The sequence below is a fragment of the Dendropsophus ebraccatus genome, chromosome 6 (assembly GCF_027789765.1).
Source record: "Dendropsophus ebraccatus isolate aDenEbr1 chromosome 6, aDenEbr1.pat, whole genome shotgun sequence".
In the NCBI taxonomy this organism is placed as follows: Eukaryota; Metazoa; Chordata; class Amphibia; order Anura; family Hylidae; genus Dendropsophus; species Dendropsophus ebraccatus.
Genome location: NC_091459.1, coordinates 119,092,168 through 119,110,422, shown reverse-complemented (window position 1 = coordinate 119,110,422; position 18,255 = coordinate 119,092,168). Strand labels below are relative to the sequence as shown.

The window sequence follows — 18,255 nt, the reverse complement described above, 5'->3', positions numbered from 1 at the left end:
TAGACAAAAAAAGAACATGTGGAACATCTCAGGCCTATCTATCCTCTACCCCCCACCCCCGCATTGATTCCATGGAAATAACCTTTTCCCTCTCTCCATTGCAGTTCTATAAAGGGTCCACTAGAGGCCACTGTCTTCCCAGCCAGATGGGACAGATCCTCATGAACTTTGCTATAAAGTTGAACATATGAAATTTGGATCTGCACATTTTAAGAACTCATCAATACAACCTATTTTTTTTTTTCAGGAAAGGGGGAGGTTTCATTGTACGATTTGTCAAATAAGAAATAAAATCCTTTTTTTTCTTTCACCCCTCTGCAAAACAAGGTGACCGCAAAACTCCACCAAATTCCAGCAGTCAGAAAGTTTGTCAGAGGAGACGCAGAGGAGATTACGCTGAAACCTGACGATATCAACAGAGCCACACTGGCCCCTGGACTGCGGCTTTGGATCCCCTCATAGGACTATATAGGACAGTGGGCAGCACTAAGGCACCAGGGACCTGGGATCACATCCAGCTCTGCAGGTGAGCACTGCATGTAAGGGACCTGGGATCACATCCAGCTCTGCATGTAAAGGACCTGCTCCTGCAACCCCTCTGTCAGTGTATGAAGGGCTGGGGGTCTATATGGGATCTGCACTTGTATTACTATGGGGTATGAGAACCTGTAAATGTAACAAGCTGATTTCAGCTCTGAAGGACAGAGACCTGCTGGAGCCAGAGCGAGCAGTGTAATAGGACCTGTCATTATGTGTAACAGGTGCAGGCTCCTTACAAGTATGCATGGAGTGATTGCCTGGAAACTTTAAAGGGATTTTCTACTTTTACATCGTAGTCCTTGTATAATGAAAAGGCCTGATATTTCAGTCTTCAAGATCTCGGCTTGCTGTCAATAATTGGGAATATTCTTTATTACATCCAGAAGCTGAAAGCCTGTACATATCTACTCCGTGTCACAGCTGTGTACAGCGCATATGTATCTATACTTCAGTTAGCTACAAGGTATCACACTGGATTAGATACATGATCAGTTGTGAGAACTATTAGGATTTTATTGTCATTCACAGATATTTCCATTCACTGACAGCAAACTGATAACTGGAGATGATAAAGAAGAATTGATGCACCAAGGAGATGAGAAAGCACAACAATGATTGAACTTTATTAACTAAAAACAGGGAAATCCCTTTAAGGGGAACTCTTGTACATATTGGCAGAATGTGGTAGGCAATTGCTTAAGTAGCACCTTCATATTATATGTATAAATCGAAGGCAGGGAATTACTGAAGAGGTCACACGCTGTCAGTGAATGTGATGGGTGGTCGTCAGTGCTGACACTTGGGGTACAGGATAAGGACACTTGGGGTACAGGATAATGAAATGCTGACACTTGGGGTACAGGATAATGACACGCTGACACTTGGGGTACAGGATACTGACACACTAACAATTGGGTACAGGATAAGGACACGGGGTACAGGATAACGACACACTGACACTTGGGGTACAGGATAATAACACAATGACACTTGGGGTACAGGATAATGACACTTGGGGTACAGGAAAGTTACACTGACACTTGGGGTACAGGATAATGACACGCTGACACTTGGGGTACAGGATAATAACACAATGACACTTGGGGTACAGGATAATGACACGCTGACACTTGGGTACAGGATAATAACATAATGACACGCTGACACTTGGGTACAGGATAAGGACACTTGGGGTACAGGATAGTGACACTTGGGGTACAGGACAGTTACACTGACACTTGGGGTACAGGATAATGACATGCCGACACTTGGGGTACAGGATAGTAACATGCTGGCATTTAGGGTACAGGATAATGACACACTGACACTTGGGGTACAGGATAATGACACTTGGGGTACAGGATAAGGACACTGACACTTTAGGTACCAAATAGAGAGACGCTGACACTTGGGGTACAGGATAGTGACATGTTGATGCTTGGCATACAGGATAATGACACGCTGACACTTGGGGTACAGAATAATGACACGCTGACACTTGGGGTACAGGATAGTGACACGCTGACACTTGGGGTACAGAATAATGACACGCTGACACTTGGGGTACAGGATAATGACACGCTGACACTTGGGGTACAGGATACTGACACAATGACACTTGGGGTACAGGATAATGACACGCTGACACTTGGGGAACAGGATAATAACACAATGACACTTGGGGTACAGGATAATGACACACTGACACTTGGGGTACAGGATAATGACACTGACACTTGGGGTACAGGATAATGACACACTGACACTTGGGGTACAGGATAATGACACGCTGACACTTGGGGTACAGGATAATTGGGGTACAGGATAGTGACATGCTGATGCTTGGGGTACAGGATAGTGACACTGACACTTGGGGTACAGGATAATAATACTGACACTTGGGTACAGGATAAGGACACTTGGGGTACAGGATAATGACACGCTTACACTTGGGGTACAGGATAATGACACACTGACACTTGGGGTACAGGATAATAACACAATGACACTTGGGGTACAGGATAATTGGGGTACAGGATAGTGACATGCTGATGCTTGGGGTACAGCATAGTGACACTGACACTTGGGGTACAGAATAATGACACTTGAGGTACAGGATAACAACACGCTGACACTTGGGTACAGGATAAGGACACTTGGGGTACAGGATAATGACACGGTGACACTTGGGGTACAGGATAATAATACAATGACACTTGGGGTACAGGATAATCACACACTGACACTTGGGGTACAGGATAATGACACACTAACACTTGGGTACAGGATAAGGACACTTGGGGTACAGGATAATGACACGCTGACACTTGGGGTACAGGATAATAATACAATGACACTTGGGGTGCAGGATAATCACACACTGACACTTGGGGTACAGGATAATCACACGCTGACACTTGGGTACAGGATAAGTGGGGTACAGGATAGTGACATGCTGATGCTTGGGGTACAGGATAGTGACACTGACACTTGGGGTACAGGATAATAACACTGACACTTGGGGTACAGGATAAGGGCACTTGGGGTACAGCATAATGACATGCTGACACTTGGGGTACAGGATAATGACACGCTGACACTTGGGGTACAGGATAATAAGACAATGACACTTGGGGTACAGGATAATGACACACTGACACTTGGGGTACAGGATTACGACACGCTGACACTTGGGGTACAGGATAATACAATGACACTTGGGATACAGAATAATGACACGCTGACACTTGGCTACAGGATAAGGACACTTGGGGTACAGGATAAGGACACACTGACACTCGGGGTGCAGGACAGTTACACTGACACTTGGGGTATGGGATAATGACACTCTGACACTTGGGGTACAGGATGATGACACTTGGGGTACAGGATAATGACACGCTTTCACTTGGGGTACAGGATAGTGACACTTGGGGTACAGGATAGTGACACTTGGGGTACAGTATAGTGACATGCTTTCACTTGGGGTAGAGGATGATGACACGTGGGGTACAGGATAATGACACGCTTTCACTTGGGGTACAGGATAGTGACACTTGGGGTACAGGATAGTGACACTTGGGGTACAGGCTCATGACACTTGGGGTACAGGACAGTTACGCTGACACTTGGGGTACAGGATAATGACACGCTTTCACTTGGGGTACAGGATACTGACACTTGGGGTACAGGAAAGTTACACTGACACTTGGGTACAGGATAAGGACACGCTGACACTTGGGGTACAGGATAATAACACGCTGACACTTGGGGTACAGGATAACACACTGACACTTGGGGTACAGGATGAGAACACGCTGACACTTGGGGTACAGGATAATAACACTGACACTTGGGGTACAGGATAATGACACACTGATACTTGGGGTACAGGACAGTTAAACTGATACTTGGCATACAGGATAATAACACAATGACACTTGGGGTACAGGATAATGACACGCTGACACTTGGGGTACAGGATAATGACACGCTGACACTTGGGGTACAGGATAATGACACGCTGACACTTGGGGTACAGGATAATGACACGCTGACACTTGGGTACAGGATAATTGGGGTACAGGATAGTGACATGCTGATGCTTGGGGTACAGGATAGTGACACTGACACTTGGGGTACAGGATAATGACATGCTGACACTTGGGGTACAAGATAATGACACGCTGACACTTGGGGTACAGGATAATAACACAATGACACTTGGGGTACAGGATAATGACACACTGACACTTGGGGTACAGGATTACGACACGCTGACACTTGGGGTACAGGATAATACAATGACACTTGGGATACGGGATAATGACACGCTGACACTTGGCTACAGGATAAGGACACTTGGGGTACAGGACAGTTACACTGACACTTGGGGTATGGGATAATGACACTCTGACACTTGGGGTACAGGATGATGACACTTGGGGTACAGGATAATGACACGCTTTCACTTGGGGTACAGGATAGTGACATTTGGGGTACAGGATTGTGACACTTGGGGTACAGGATAGTGACATGCTTTCACTTAGGGTACAGGATGATAACACTTGGGGTACAGGATAATGACATGCTTTCACTTGGGGTACAGGATAGTGACACTTGGGGTACAGGATAGTGACACTTGGGGTACAGGCTCATGACACTTGGGGTACAGGACAGTTACGCTGACACTTGGGGTACAGGATAATGACACACTTTCACTTGGGGTACAGGATACTGACACTTGGGGTACAGGAAAGTTACATTGACACTTGGGTACAGGATAAGGACACGCTGACACTTGGGGTACAGGATAATAACACGCTGACACTTGGGGTACAGGATAATAACACTGACACTTGGGGTACAGCATAATGACACGCTGACACTTGGGGTACAGGACAGTTAAACTCACACTTGGCGTACAGAATAATGACACTGACACTTGGGGTACAGGATAATGACATCTAGGGTACAGGTGGACACTCATTATCCTTGGGTGTTGTTGGGGTTTCGCCCCCTGTCCTTACACTTGATGATCACACTATGCTATTGAGGTTCAGGCTGTGGATTTTGAGTCGTCTTCCTCTTGGGTGTAGACCCCCCATGTTTGTTGGGGTTCCCCCTCTTTACACTATGTGTCGCCCTGCTTTCTCCTTCATATTGACTTTCATTCATTTCCCGGTCATCGGTCGGCGCAGCTGTAATAACATGATAATGGACGTCTCCCGGTGTGGAAGCTGGAGCTGGAGCTTAATATTAGGATATTATAAATGGCGTCAGAGGAATACTCAGGAACTTCTCCTTTCACTTTATTTTTGCTTCATTAAAAAAGAATTAAATTTGTGGATAATTTAGAATTTCCCCCTTTTTCTGGTAGAGCTGAACTTCCCATAGATCTCAGCAGGCTCGGTAAATTTTAACTCATTTTGTCGCCACCCAACACCATTCGTCTATCACACATCATGGCTGTGTCTCCAGTTGCCATGGTGATCAGTGAAGACCAAGGCCATCACCACAGGCCCAGGCTTTATTATTCCTGGCCCTCCAAACCTCCTTCACATGGGAAGAGTCTCTTAAGTTTAGAGAAACATGGCTGCTTCCATCTTGATAAACATCTCCTCATCTGGTTGTGTCTGTTACTACAGCTCTGTTGGACTTTCACCATATCCGGACGTTCACCATGACTTTTCGCTTGGTGCTCTCTATGTTGGACTCTGATCTATGCTTTGTCTCGGATCTTTCCTGTTACTTCTATCCAACTCTTTCTCTCTCTTGGCAATGACCCTTAGCAATCTACTTGTCAGTGACCATTCTGGCAATCTGCACCTGGAAAGTCTTGTTTTTTTCAGGGTGGAGGGTAAAATATGCAGAGTCCCATAGACTCTGTGTCCTTGCTGGCACTTAACCATGTATGATACTATCGGCACTACTGTTGGGTGAGTTTGGTCACATAGGGTGACACAATCCATCACCTTGATGACCCCCAATAGATATGTAGAAAATGTAGATTGAATCAGGTTAGTTTTTTTACTACTGGCTGTTGACTTTGGTGGTTGAGCCGCCATCATGCCTTTCACATTAGATGTAGACGCCTTAGGTGGTCTCCCATAGAGTTGTGAGCTGAAATCTGGTTACCCATGATTTACATGTTCATCTGTTCTCTGACAGGTTACATACAGGACTTGGTGAGACCAAAAAGAACCTGCTGTCCTATGGATAGATATTTTGTCCTGTGCCAGAGCCCTGATATTCCTATAATTTTTGGGGGAGACACTGTCTAGAGTGGGTGATGGGCCCACAGTTACTTTGAAGTGAGAAGAGCTAAGGCCCGTTAATGGGCTACGCCCAGTGACCGCAAGTGATCTAGAACAGAGGCTCACGGAGACGGTCAGTTAACCAACTTTAGGTTATTACTATGTCTTGACAACAACAACAACTAGAATGATGGCCGTAATTCTTCCACAGTCCTAAATGTTTCATACAAACTGGTATTAATAAAACCCACAGGGCTGTTGTCTCGTACCCCACAGCCATCCAGCTAGGCCCAGGTGTAAAGAGGCCCAAGTCTTTTCTCCCAACCTCTTGTCTGGGCAATACACTTAACTCAGAGTCTCTTGTAAGACCAATGTTCTGAGCAGGGTGGTAAGTACTCATAGTTACTGCACTGTGGAGTAGGTAATGGTAGTCTGTGACAACTCATATGGTCTCTCCAGGATTCTCTCTCTTGGAATTCTACCTCAGGAGTTTATTTGCTCAGCCTAAGGAACACTACAACTCCAGTAAGTGCAGAGACATGTAACCTCAGTATGTGCCACCAAACTGGGCGCTCGGACCTCCTCACGAACCAGAAGAGGTCTATCTTTCAATCATTACCACAGTCTTCTCCTCTAACTAGATCTGGCACCAAACCAGGGGTCCCTCTAACCAGATCAGGAACTTTTCCAAGAAGGAAAATCATTCGTTGTTAGGGTACTGAAAGAAACTTTTCAAAGTACCATAAGAACATGTTGGGGAAGGGGTCTTATATCAAGATTTACCATGACGACAAGACTTGAGAACCATATCACCTTCTGCAACCTCCTCATCTGCAATGTCTAATATCTTGGTGCACCAACACAGACTAATAATTGATAGATCACTCTACAGTCATATACCTGGAAGGTCCGGCATCTGGTATACGTAGCATCTTGTGCAGAAGAGCGGCTTCCATTGGCCTCTGGCGTCCGCCTTGGTTTGTTGCTAAAACCAAACACAAATTAGAACTGGAAGAAAATTACATTTTGTTCCTAAAACAAACAAGAAGCGTTCCCTCTTCTGTTTACATGGAGTCCAGTCTAATGTTCTTTTCCCTTCCGTTCTCAGTAACAATATAATAAGGAAAATTAAATTTTTAAGATTTGAAGGAAAATAAAGTATAAAATGTAAAATAAATTCATAATAAAGTGAGCGAGCAACAGAGCAGAGCCGAGCGTGTCATCCAGCACAACTTTTGGTAACATTGTGAAGTCAAGTCTGACTGCCCGCTAATGTGGTGTCTGAGGTTTTCACATAAGACATAGCAATTCATTATCTATAGTCATTGCATTACAGCAATGCGGAACAGATGAGCCTAGAAAACAATAGTTACATGTTAACTAGAAATAACTACAACAATACTGCTCCTATATACAAGAATATAACTACTATAATACTTCCCCCTAAATACAAGAATATAACTACTATAATACTGCCTCCTATATACAAGAAAATAACTACTATAATACTGCTCCCTATATACAAGAATATAACTACTATAATACTGCCTCCTATGTACAAGAATATAACTACTATAATACTTCCCCCTAAATACAAGAATATAACTACTATAATACTGCCTCCTATATACAAGAATATAACTACTATAATACTGCTCCCTATATACAAGAATATAACTACTATAATACTTCCCCCTAAATACAAGAATATAACTACTATAATACTGCTCCTATATACAAGAATATAACTACTATAATACTGCCTCCTATATACAAGAAAATAACTACTATAATACTGCCTTGGGATGCGTTCTGGGACAGGCGTTCGAGATAACTCTCCCCCCCCCCTCCTTCCCCCCCCCTTTTTTTTTCTCTCCCTCTCCCTCCCCCGTACTTCTCTCCCTCATCTCTTTTACTATGTTATCTTATGTTCTTTCTTTTTTCTCTTTTCCTTTTCTTACTAGTAATAGAGGCGAGCCTACTGTAATACTATGTAAGTTCACCTTCCCGGTCCTCGAGGATACCATACGTTTTGTCATGATATATTTTTCCCTTGGTTCCGGGATGACGTTTATGAGCAGGATTTCTTCCTCGCCTCTCCCTTTGTTGTATTTGGTTTATGTTGCCTTATAGCCCGATTCATACAGCTGCTACTCGCACTGCTTCTTTTCCGTGAGCGGGCGATTGTGTTTCTGTCATAGGACAGTTTGTTCATTATTTTTGCTACACTTTTCCTTTATACCTATGTCTTACTTTGTTTATACTAAAAACTTTAATAAAAAGACAATTTATAAAAAAAGAATATAACTACAGTACTATAATACTATAATAAAAGTAAAATTTGCAGGCATGTGATGAGGAGATCTACACTCTATACTTGATATAACTCTCAGTCTCTTTATCTTGGAGGATGTCACAGTCACAGAGGATATTCTGGATTATCGCCTTTTATAGAATACTCTAGAGAGGATACATTTCTCTTAATGTGTTTAGTCAGCTGGTCCTTCCTTATAATGTATATTTCTCTCCATGTGATGTCATTGTCTCAGGACACTAACACACGTCCCACCAATGAGAAAGTGAATATTAATGGCTGGACACATCAGAGGGTCAAACAAAAACTTTCTTTCAAATCAACTGGTGTCAGAAAGTTATACAGATTTGTTATTTACTACTATTTACAAATCTCTACTCTTCCATTCCTTATCAGCTGATGAATGAACTGCAGGAAGTGGTGTACTCTCTCCAGTCTGACATAGTGCTCTCTGCTGCCACCTCTGTCTATGTCAGGAACTATCCAGAGAAGGAGAGGTTTTCTAGAGCTGCTGCTCTGGACAGTCCCTGACATGGACAGAGGTGGCTGCAGAGAGCACTGTGTAAGACTGGAAAGAATACACCACTTCCTTTAGGACATACAGAAGCTGATAAGTCCTGGAAGACTTTTTAAATGGAAGTATATTACGAATCTGTATGACTTTCTGGATCCAGCTGACTATTCTTTAACAAATATCACTATTTTGACCTCAACCTGTAAATAGACCCTCAGGTGTAATTGGACTTAGGGCTCATATATAAGTTCTGTTTTGTACATACAAGTTGTGGGGCCTCAGATGTTCCCCTGAGATCATACAGAACTCTATAACCCATTTACATTTTCCGTTCTAGATCGAGTTTATGACCCGGGATGGACAATAAGGCCATGTATCTACATACGTTTGATGAAAAAGAAAATGGCTCAGTATTTGAGGAATCATTCGATGGGAAAAACCTGTCCAAGATGAATCTATGTGAGGGATGTAAGTATTGACCCCCTTCCAATATGTGGTTGACCCAATGGTGACCCCCCTGGCCAGATAAGGACCTTCAAGAATTTACTGTGTTCAACATCAGCATATGGCTATATACTATGGGGGGGATTTATCAAACATGGTGTAAAGTGAAACTGGCTCAGTTGCCCCTAGCAACCAATCAGATTCCACCTTTCATTCCTCACAGACTCTTTGGAAAATGAAAGGTGGAATCTGATTGGTTGCTAGGGGCAACTCAGCCAGTTTCACTTTACACCATGTTTGATAAATCTCCCCCTATGATTGTATTCTAAGTGTATTCACTCACATCAGTGGTTTTGTCCAATAGTAGTAGTGCAAATATGCCACCTTTTCTCAGAAAAGAGCAATGCCCCTTGATCCATAAACTAAGCGGTAGAATAAATTTTTCATGTTTCCCATGGCATATAATAACCCAAACTAGTGATGGGTTCTATCTCAGCTGAATATATTTTTGCAGTACATATATCTACCATTAGGTGGAGCTTTAGAGTACTGTTCTACATACGAAAGTGTTTGGTGCTCAGCTTTGCTCATAACAGCGCTCCATGTGGTCAGGAGTGGAATTGCAAGTCAATATTTATCAATTAGTATCAAAACTTATGGATTATAATACAAATACTTTTTTGATGCAATGCCTGCTCTTGGCCCCTTCCCTCATCTTTTATCTGCTTTGTGTGATCTGATACGATTAGATCTTCATAATTCACCTATGACCCTTTCTTGTATTATGTGACATGAGATCAGCGGGGACTCCCAGACAGCTGTACAGGTCCCATAAGATTAGGTTGCGGAGTACCTCACATCACTATGTTTGCAGATAAATTTTTCCTTTGATGTTGAGTGGATCTGGTTAACGTTACTCAATAATTCACATGATGGCTACAAAACGAGGCAAAAAAATGTGCGAAAGTTACTGCCGAAGCCAATGTGTGAGCTCTTCAGCCCATAGATACAGGATCACATAGGGAAGAGCTGTGTCCTCTGGATGAACAGGGGCCTGGCCGGCTGCAGCCTTGGTGTGAGGGAATGTATCGCAGCGCCCACGTCTGCCATTCAGGAACAAGGCGAGCTGGTCTGGTGTAAACATGAGTGAAGCCAACAACGTCTGACACTTGGGCTATTTTTACACTGCGTCTCACGGGTGACCTCATTCCCCAGTTATTTTATTAACAGGACATTCGGGAGGCCTCAGAAGTAAGACAATTTGTTCTGTTTTCAGGCCTCAGCAGTCACCAGATTAATCATTTATCCACCTTAAAAATAAGTAATTCTACCTTAACAAAAATCCCAGTAAATAATTTTGATTCATCCTATTTATACCGTAGATAAGAAATATGCTTGACTAAAATATAGGCCTGAATTGGGCAGTAATCCATAACAGGTCACTAAATGAGTGAGGATTACACAGATTGATAATCTGCTAAATCAGGTTGATTCGGGCAAATATTGTTCTGTGTAATAGAGACAATAGAAATGAAATGAGTGCCAACTGCTAATGCTAATTCGAAGGTAAAAAAAAAAAACAACTAAAGATTATACTTACCTGTCCAGGCTCCTCCTATGTCCTACTGCCTTATTCCTGTGTTCTCCGGCACCTCTGGCACACTCAGCCAATCACTGGCCACAGTGCTGTCACGTCTTGGCCAGTGATTGGCTGAGCAGCCTGTCATTTAAGAGGCAGGATCAAAAGTCCCAAAGGCGGCTGTGGTGAGCAGGAACACAGGAACAAGGCTGGAGGACACAGGGGAGCCCGGACAGGTAAGTACTGCATAGACCATTGAATGGAAATTAACCCAGGTCATGCCATAGATTTCATGTAAAAATGGAGGTCATAGCACAACTCGTCGTAGACAAGACGTACTGTATAACAAATGCAGTGGCTCAGGCAGCGTAAGTGGAAACAGAGAGCAGAATATGTAGACTAACTGGGCATTATTTAGTAGTGTCATTTATCTCACATTAAGTTCTCTGACATAACCGTGTTCACGTCTGTGATAAAATACAGCGAGGAAGAAAAAGCCACATGATCGATGTTCTGCAGGATTCAGGTTGGCAGAAGGTTTTCATGTAAATCCAATTTATTTTTGGCATTGGCTCTTAGCGGTTCACATATGTCAGCGGAGCTCTTTATTTAGCACCATGGACACCGCTACGACTCTGGGAAAGTTCTATGAATGTTGTGCTAGGGCTCAAATGGTCACCTCAACATCTGCCAAAGGGCAACTTATTAGGGTAAACTTTGGGCCCTAACAGCGTGTAGTTTATGATGGACTGAGTTGTGGTGAGCAGCTTAGTAGGTATATAAGGTGTGGTAGTCAGCACACATATCCACGAGTTGGACTCCGCTGATTGGTAAAGGGTTGTCACTTCCACTCTCTTATCGTCTTGCTGATTTTCTCCTTCGGAACATTTTAGATTTGACCCTCCATCGATCAGGAGAATTCCTCAGATGCCTTCATTGGCGCGGAGGTGCGTTTCCTCGTGATCTTGGCTCCTTCTAGTTTGGGCCCCGTGTTTCACTTGCGGCTTTTCCTTAATGCTCACTAACCCCCGAGAAGTTCTTCAGTTCTATCTTGGCGGTATCGCCCCGGACTGAGTAACACTTTACAGGTTTATCACTTCATCTCCTTCCAATAACCTGTCAGGGAGCGGGCCCCACCACCCAGAAGGCAGGAGCAATACATTATCAGCACTAGAGAGTAAGAGCTTCTCCTGAAATACTCTGTACTGCTTATTACACTTTCGCTATATAACTTTTTAATCCACTTGACACTATTGTGTTGCCAGTTGCATGCAGCCCTTACCTCAGTAACATGATCACATAAATAGAACAGGTTACTGCCTCCTACAAGATTGATACACTCCTCTCCTGAAACACTCTGTGCTGCTGGTACATTTGTCTTCCCACTATATAACTCACAGTCTGTGAGTTTTTACAAGATCGGTATAGTTTTCTCCTGATGTACTCTGTGCTGCTGGTTCCCTATCCCTCTTACTAGGTAAGTTTAACTCTGTGAGCACTGTCAGGTTTTGAGGAAGTGATGTATCTCATCAGGGAGACCACCTAGGGGGTGTTATAGGCTAGCAATGCTCCCTGGCCAAAAAAAAATGCAAATGAGCTTTCCTCTAGGACTTTCTGGAGCCATGCTAATTTGCAGAAACTCTCAAGTACAGTTAACTGTGAAACTTTTATCAGTGGGGTGTTGGGGGTACTAAAACCTCGAAAACCAAAAAGGGTGGAGGCCCCAAGATGAAATAAAAAGTATTCTTCTCTGAAGGATCCAGCCTGTCGTTATTTTACATTATGTAATGCTTCATTTCACCTGTGGTGGCACTACACTTGCTGCAAATTAGAGCTGATCGCAGTGGTGGAGATCCCTTTAATCAATTTATTATTGGGATGTCCCTCTAATAAAGACTGGCTGAGGGTCCTTACCATGGCGGTGTAACACACACAGGACTCCTGGTCCTGTGACTATCCTTACATTGTATGGCTCTAGTCCTGGCCCTGTGACTATCCTTACATTGTACAGCTCTAGTCCTGGTCCTGTGACTATCCTTGCATTGTATGGCTCCAGTCCTGTTACTATTCTTACATTGTACAGCTCCATTCCTGGCCTTATGACTGTCTTTACATTGTATGGCTCCAGTCCTGGTCCTGTGACTATCCTTACATTGTATGGCTCCAGTCCTGGTCCTGTGACTATCCTTACATTGCATGGCTCCAGTCCTGGTCCTGTGACTATCCTTGCATTGTATGGCTCTGGTCTTTGTCCTGTGACTATCCATACATTGTACAGCTCCAGTCCTGGTCCTGTGACTATCCATACATTGTACAGCTCCATTCCTGGTCCTGTGACTATCCATACATTGTACAGCTCCAGTCCTGGTCCTGTGACTATCCATACATTGTACAGCTCCAGTCCTGGTCCTGTGACTATCCATACATTGTACAGCTCCAGTCCTGGCCCTATGACTGTCCTTACATTGTACAGCTCCAGTCCCGGTCCTGTGACTATCCTTACATTGTATGGCTCCAGTCCTGGTCCTGTGACTATCCTTAGATTGTATGGCTCTGGTCTTGGTCCTGTGACTATCCATAAATTGTACAGCTCTAGTCCTGGTCCTGTTACTGTCCTTACATAGTATGGCTCTAGTCCTGGTCCTGTGACTATCCTTACATTGTACGGCTCCAGTCCTGGTCCTGTGACTATCCTTACATTGTATGGCTCTGGTCTTGGTCCTGTTACTATCCATACATTGTACAGCTCCAGTCCTGGTCCTGTGACTATCCTTACATTGTATGGCTCCAGTCCTGTGACTATCCTTACATTGTATGGTCCTGTGACTATCCATACATTGTACAGCTCCAGTCCTGGTCCTGTGACTATCGTTACATTGTACAGCTCCAGTCCTGGTCCTGTGACTATCCTTACATTGTATGGCTCTGGTCTTGGTTCTGTGACTATGCTTACATTGTATGGCTCCAGTCCTGGTCTTGTGACTATCCATACATTGTACAGCTCCAGTCCTGGTCCTGTGACTATAATTACACGTCTCTGTGACTTCTCCATTACTCTATACTGTATAGTAGATTCCTCTACAGGCTTTAGCCTCTCATCTTGTTAGTGATATAAGAAGCCAACAGGAAATAAGGAGAAACATTCCTCCTTAATCTTCCTGGGAACTCGGGGACTCGACTCCCTAAACACAGATTAACTGAAGAAAAGTCCAAAGCTCCTCGTGAAATGGAAAATCAATGAAAATATGGCTCCCCAAGCAGATCCCACAAACCACAAGCCTGACGCCAGACCGCAAACCTCTGACGGAGAGACGCAGCCCAACGCAGGATGAATATTACCACATAATGTACATGACATTAAGATAAATAATATAGGATATTAGTAAGCTATATGGCTATGCATAATAGTAACAGGACAGGTGCCGCCATCATTCCTCAGGAATACTGGGAAGACATTATTAATAATAATAATAATAATAATAATAATAATAATAATAATAATAATAATAATTTTACAATAGAAGTTTTATCTATCTATCTATCTATCTATCTATCTACAGTAACCTGGGGTTGCTAGGTGTTGTTAGCCGTGGGCTAGGTGCTGGGGTGTACCCACTAGGAACTTGTCATGATGGCTTCAGTTCAGTGGTGATGAAGGTAGCATTCTATAGTTTCACCACTAGGTGTCAGTGTCACTTTTAAACCTTGTTATTTCCTTGCACAGCTGAAGTAAGCAAAGGGTTACTGTTATTATTGTACAACGTGTTCTGTGCTGACATATAGGAGATACTTTCTTTATCGACCTATCCCTACTCTCTCTACACACACAGCCCCTGGGGAAGTAGCTAGTTAGCCCTGTGTGGACAGGAAGTTATTCCAGTCTATATAGTGTGTTTAGTGAGTTGGTTGAGACACACGTGTATGCAGAAACAACCAGAGACACTCACTTTCTTCAGTCTATCCACTATATCTATACTATGCAGTGCTAGACACTACAAAGGGAGAAGAGTCAGGGATAATACTAACCCACGCCGAGAAACACTCTACAAAGTGCAGGGCAGTATCCTACAAGCCAAGAGGAACTTGCCTGGATAGAACAAAGATACCAGAAGGTCTATGTATTCTATCTCGCAGTGCAAGTAACCCCAGGAAGTCTTGGATACTTAGGTTCACCCAGGTAACCAAGGCTGGGGCTTGTATCACCCTAGTAGGACGAGTAGCTCGACACTGTAGGGCAGAAGGTGGTCAGACATTAGGCTAAACACGGGTACAAGTATCTCTCTCACTCTCAAGTATTTCTCTAATGTTCCAGCAGAGCACAAGTACTACATTGGGTTATCACTCCTATGACAAACTCCTCTCCTCTACGCTGCTCTACTCTACTCTAAACTCTCCAAGCACCACTACAACTACCTCTACTGTACCCTATTTCTGCAAGTATCTCCACTGTGAAGTTGAAGCACTAAAGTCTGTATAAAGAGTATTTATTTGCTGCCAAGTGTTTTATGCTATTCAAAGACTGCACAGTAAAGCTGTTCTATTTTTATCACTGGAACTCTTTTCATCTGCACTAGCACCTATACGGTTTCGCCACACACCTTGGGTCATTTTCCCCTTTCTGTGGGTGGCGGTACCAATAGTCTCGGTGGGTCAATTGCCACTCAGGACTACCATGACAGGAGCCCAAGGGACCAATCACAGCTCGGCAGGTCAGCGACTATTTGGGGAACAGTACAGACTGGCCATACTAAAAGCAGGTACCAACATCACACCTGTTTGCTTTACTAGCATTGACGTCACAACAACTACCATCACTGGCCGAGTACTACACCACACTTTCACTTGGTGGAGAACACAGAAGAGTAAGCTTTGGGTGCTTGAGGTATCTGTAAAGAGGTGTAAATTGTGTAGAAAAAGGCTAAGGGGCTGTTTTGGGGCCTTTTCTAGTAGTACAGAACTCTGCCAGAGCAACTTATATTGTGTGTTGGCAACTTTCTAGAATAATCTCGTACTCACGGTTTTGAACAAATAGAGTCAGGTCTGGTAGTACAAGTCCCAGGCCTGAACAACTGGGCAAAGATAACCTCTCAAGGTTCCTCAAGTAACTCGAGCAGATATCAACGGAGTTTGTCGGCTTGTTTGCTCTTTGCACCGCTGCAGACAAATCCCAAGTTTGGATTTGGATTGTTGGATTGCACAGTTAACCCTTACATACACAATACATTACATTCAATACAATACATTCAGCTGTGCAAAAGAATAGGAGAGTGAGACACCAAGTGGTGAATCTGTAAACAGCAGCCTTCAGCCCAGAGTGTGGCACTTGGAAAGAAAATACCTTACGACAGGTAACTATCTATCTATCTATCTATCTATCTATCTATCTATCTATCTGCTATTATCTATCTATCTGCTATTATCTATCTATCTATCTATCTATCTATCCATCCATATCTATCTATCTATCTATCTATCTATCTATCTATCTATCTATCTATCTGCTATTATCTATCTATCTATCTATCCATCTATCTATCTATCTATCTATCTATCTATCTATCTATCATACAAGCTTTGTTTTTCCTCTTTATTACTACACCTATGGGACAACATGCAGTCAGATATAATGGGCCTTCCTGATACAGTATACATGATCTTTTGAATATATAAGATACCTGTCAGCCAAATGCTTGAACAGCTAACAGCTATGTCCCCCAATATCTTCAGTCAGGCATGTATGTTTCCCTAATGGGGAGGAAGCCACTGCCAAACTTCCCTGGTGGGGACTTATCTTGCCAAGAACAATCCAACATGCCCAATCCTTCTGTCCCTTAGGCGCCGTTCGCACACGTAGGATTTTCTGACCCTTATTTCATGTGTATAACCAACTTTACTTTCCTATTCGCCAGTTTAGAGCGCTCTTCCCCAGCCTTCAGATGTCAGGGCTTGATGGGAGTTGTAGTTTCACAACTGCCAGATAGCCACAGGTCGTGGAACACTGGCTTAGAAAAATCGGCCATGAACCTTCAACTACTCCCTGATGCCCTATGTAATGGTTTCATGACATATCCTAAAAGCTTTGCCTCCCGTTCTCATTGTGACCTCATCGCTTCAAAAATCGAAGCCTAAAAGCCATATCCCAGCCTATTGTTTCTTCTTAAAAGCTCGATGCATAAAAAATGACCCCTTGAAATAATAATAACCTCACCGGAAAAAAACAAAGGCAGCTCAAAATAAACATAAAGCGGAATTTCACTTCAACACTCGGGATAAAAGGAAACAAATGTGACCGAAGTGTTTTCCTAACAATCCATATGGAGCGTCCCGTGCACCTTCCACCAGATGCCTCAACATTCTGGAAAATGGATATTTTGGCACGCGTCGTATCAGCGCCGAGAAACTGCGAATCTGCAATATTCACCAGAAAAATATTTTTTCCCCCTTGGTTACAGTGTGGACTTAACTTATATGGATCTGACTAACAATCTGGAAGGTTTTTTTTTTTTTTTTTTGCTTGTACAGCTGCCTCGAAAAGCTTCGGAGTGGGCGGGTTACGGCAAAGCCAGCCAAGTCTTCCTTTGTTCTCCAAGGACCCAATATAAGCGCTAATGTCAGTAAAATATTGCCGTTACCTCTAATATACAAGGCCGAGTCCATCTGTTTCTCTGCAAGAAAATTACCTGAGCAATGAAGAAGTAAGAAGGGGCTTAATCATAACCAGAAAGACCCCGGCGTATAGCGCCATCCGGTCAAAGGCAGCAATCACCTTTCTCCTCTTTACAGGTTTATTCCGGGACACAATGAAAAAAAAAATAAGGAAATCTCTATTGTCTTTCCAGTTCCGGAGACATTCAACTATTTTTCAAAAAATTTCATGGCCAAAACCACAAAAACAAGTGAGAAGAAAATATGTGGTGGAGCCAAAGACTCCGCGGAGCATATGTTACTGGTAGTAAACAAGATGTAGGAAGGGAATTATATCATTCTTCCCTCCTGTAATCCCTCACAGGTCTGAACATTTGTTGTGAGAGGTCTCTTCTGTGTGAACTGCGCCATCAGTCAGATTGTAAGAAGGTGAAGAGATTAATTGTTCATCCAAAGCTTTATA

At 43.3% G+C, this 18,255-nt stretch overlaps 1 protein-coding gene across 1 annotated transcript in view; it reads left to right on the top strand.

Annotated features, from left to right (window-relative positions):
- Window positions 1-240: 240 nt before the first annotated feature.
- The window catches only part of SCARA5 (scavenger receptor class A member 5), a 176,743-nt gene continuing 158,728 nt past the window's right edge, over window positions 241-18,255 (top strand). Inside the window, exons 1-2 of the mRNA XM_069973979.1 lie at window positions 241-526; window positions 9,462-9,592. Of these exons, the coding sequence (XP_069830080.1) occupies window positions 9,481-9,592 (112 nt within the window). The 5' untranslated portion in view covers window positions 241-526; window positions 9,462-9,480. The remainder of the gene's footprint in view (window positions 527-9,461; window positions 9,593-18,255) is intronic.